Source organism: Thamnophis sirtalis, unplaced genomic scaffold (genome assembly GCF_051295495.1).
Source record: "Thamnophis sirtalis isolate CommonGarterSnake01/CBP01778 unplaced genomic scaffold, rThaSir2_p1.2 scaffold_4, whole genome shotgun sequence".
In the NCBI taxonomy this organism is placed as follows: domain Eukaryota; kingdom Metazoa; phylum Chordata; class Lepidosauria; order Squamata; family Natricidae; genus Thamnophis; species Thamnophis sirtalis.
In genome coordinates this window covers 110,015,613-110,017,170 of record NW_028261384.1, presented here as the reverse complement: position 1 = coordinate 110,017,170, position 1,558 = coordinate 110,015,613, and the positions used below count along the sequence as shown (strand labels likewise).

The 1,558-nt window shown below is 34.7% G+C and overlaps 1 protein-coding gene across 1 annotated transcript; it reads right to left on the bottom strand.

Annotated features, from left to right (window-relative positions):
- Positions 1 to 324: 324 nt before the first annotated feature.
- LOC148046134 (olfactory receptor 14A16-like) lies at positions 325 to 1,266 on the bottom strand. The gene has a single exon (XM_087711909.1). It carries the CDS (start codon positions 1,264 to 1,266, stop codon positions 325 to 327), a length of 942 nt encoding a protein of 313 aa, XP_087568035.1.
- Between the last annotated feature and the right edge of the window lie 292 nt (positions 1,267 to 1,558).

Sequence of the window (1,558 nt, the reverse complement as noted above, 5' to 3'; positions counted from 1 at the left end):
GAAAAATTGTACTCTTGATCCTACAGAAACAAAAGTCTGTGTGTGTTTGGGTATATGAATAAATATTATATTAATGTAAGTTATAAACAAATAAGAACAAATGACCCAGTACAATATTTGGCTGTAAATAATGTGGCCACAGATATGTCCTAAATAATGTGTTCTTCTCCTCATTTACATCTAAATACTTCCAATATACAAACCAAAAGGCTAAAAGACTGTCCTATATATTAGATACTAATAATGGAGGAAAACACATCTGAGGGGGCTCAATAGAATAATGTATTTGTCACACTGAAGGTGATTCAATCAGGCTAAAAAAAATCATTTGATTTTTGATGTTATTTTCCACACAGCTGCTTGAATGTCCTTGTTCCGCAGGCAATAAATGATGGGATTCAGAATGGGAGGCAAAACAGTATAAGCAACAGCAGAAAGCAAGTCTATAATTGGAAAGGAAAGAGATTTTGGCCTCATGTATGAAAAGAAAGCTGTAGACATGAATAAAGAAAAAACTGTCAAGTGTGGACTGCAAGTCAAGAAGGCTTTGTATCTGCCTTCGACTGATGGAATCTTCAGCACAGCAGAGATGATGTAGCCATAAGTAGCAAAAATGAATCCCACACAAAAGGAACCCACAATTAATCCAAATATCCAAATCAAAATTTGATTGACTTTTATATCTGTGCAAGAAATCTTTTGCAACTGTGGAATATCACAGAAAAATTGACCAATTGCGTTTGGCCCACAGAAGTTTAATTGGAAAGTGATGACCGTTTGTAGTGATGAATAGAGCAGGGAGCTGACCCAGGAAGTAACTGTCATTTGATTGAAGGTGTCCCAGTTTAGCAAGAGACTATATTGCAGAGGATGGCAGATAGCTATATAACGGTCATAAGCCATGAGGGTAAGCAAGAAGATCTCAGAACATGCACTAGTAATAACGAAAAAAACCTGAGCAATACATCCAGGAAAAGTAATTATTTTGTTATCTGTCAGTGAAACTGCCATTGATTTGGGGACTGTAGTTGTGATATAACAAATATCAGTTAGGGACAGGTTGACCAAAAAGAAATACATGGGGGTGTGAAGTTGATGGTTTAGAATCACAACAATAATTATGAGTAAATTCCCAGCTATGGCTACTAAATAAATGAATAGAAACATGACAAAATGCAAACATTGGGAAACACGGTCATCAGAAAATCCCATTAGAAGAAATTCTCTCACAGAAGATTGGTTGCCTGTTCTAGTTCTTTCAATCATTCTGTACCAAAACAGATGGGGAAAAAAAGTTAGTACAGGGAAAATGAGGGAAAATGAGTTTTCCATACAGATCACTATTATCTATTTACTGTCAGAATATAGTTAAAAGTTGGTTACTTTAACAGTAATGAATTGTATTATTTGGAACAGAATGATGCATGGCTATTCACCCAGCATGTATTAATTTTGATAAAGATAGCTAAACAATTCTGCTAAATTCCTCTTTACCTAAAATTGTAAGCAAAGCCAAATCTTAGAATGAGCTAAAATTAATAGGAAGAAATTATTCTTT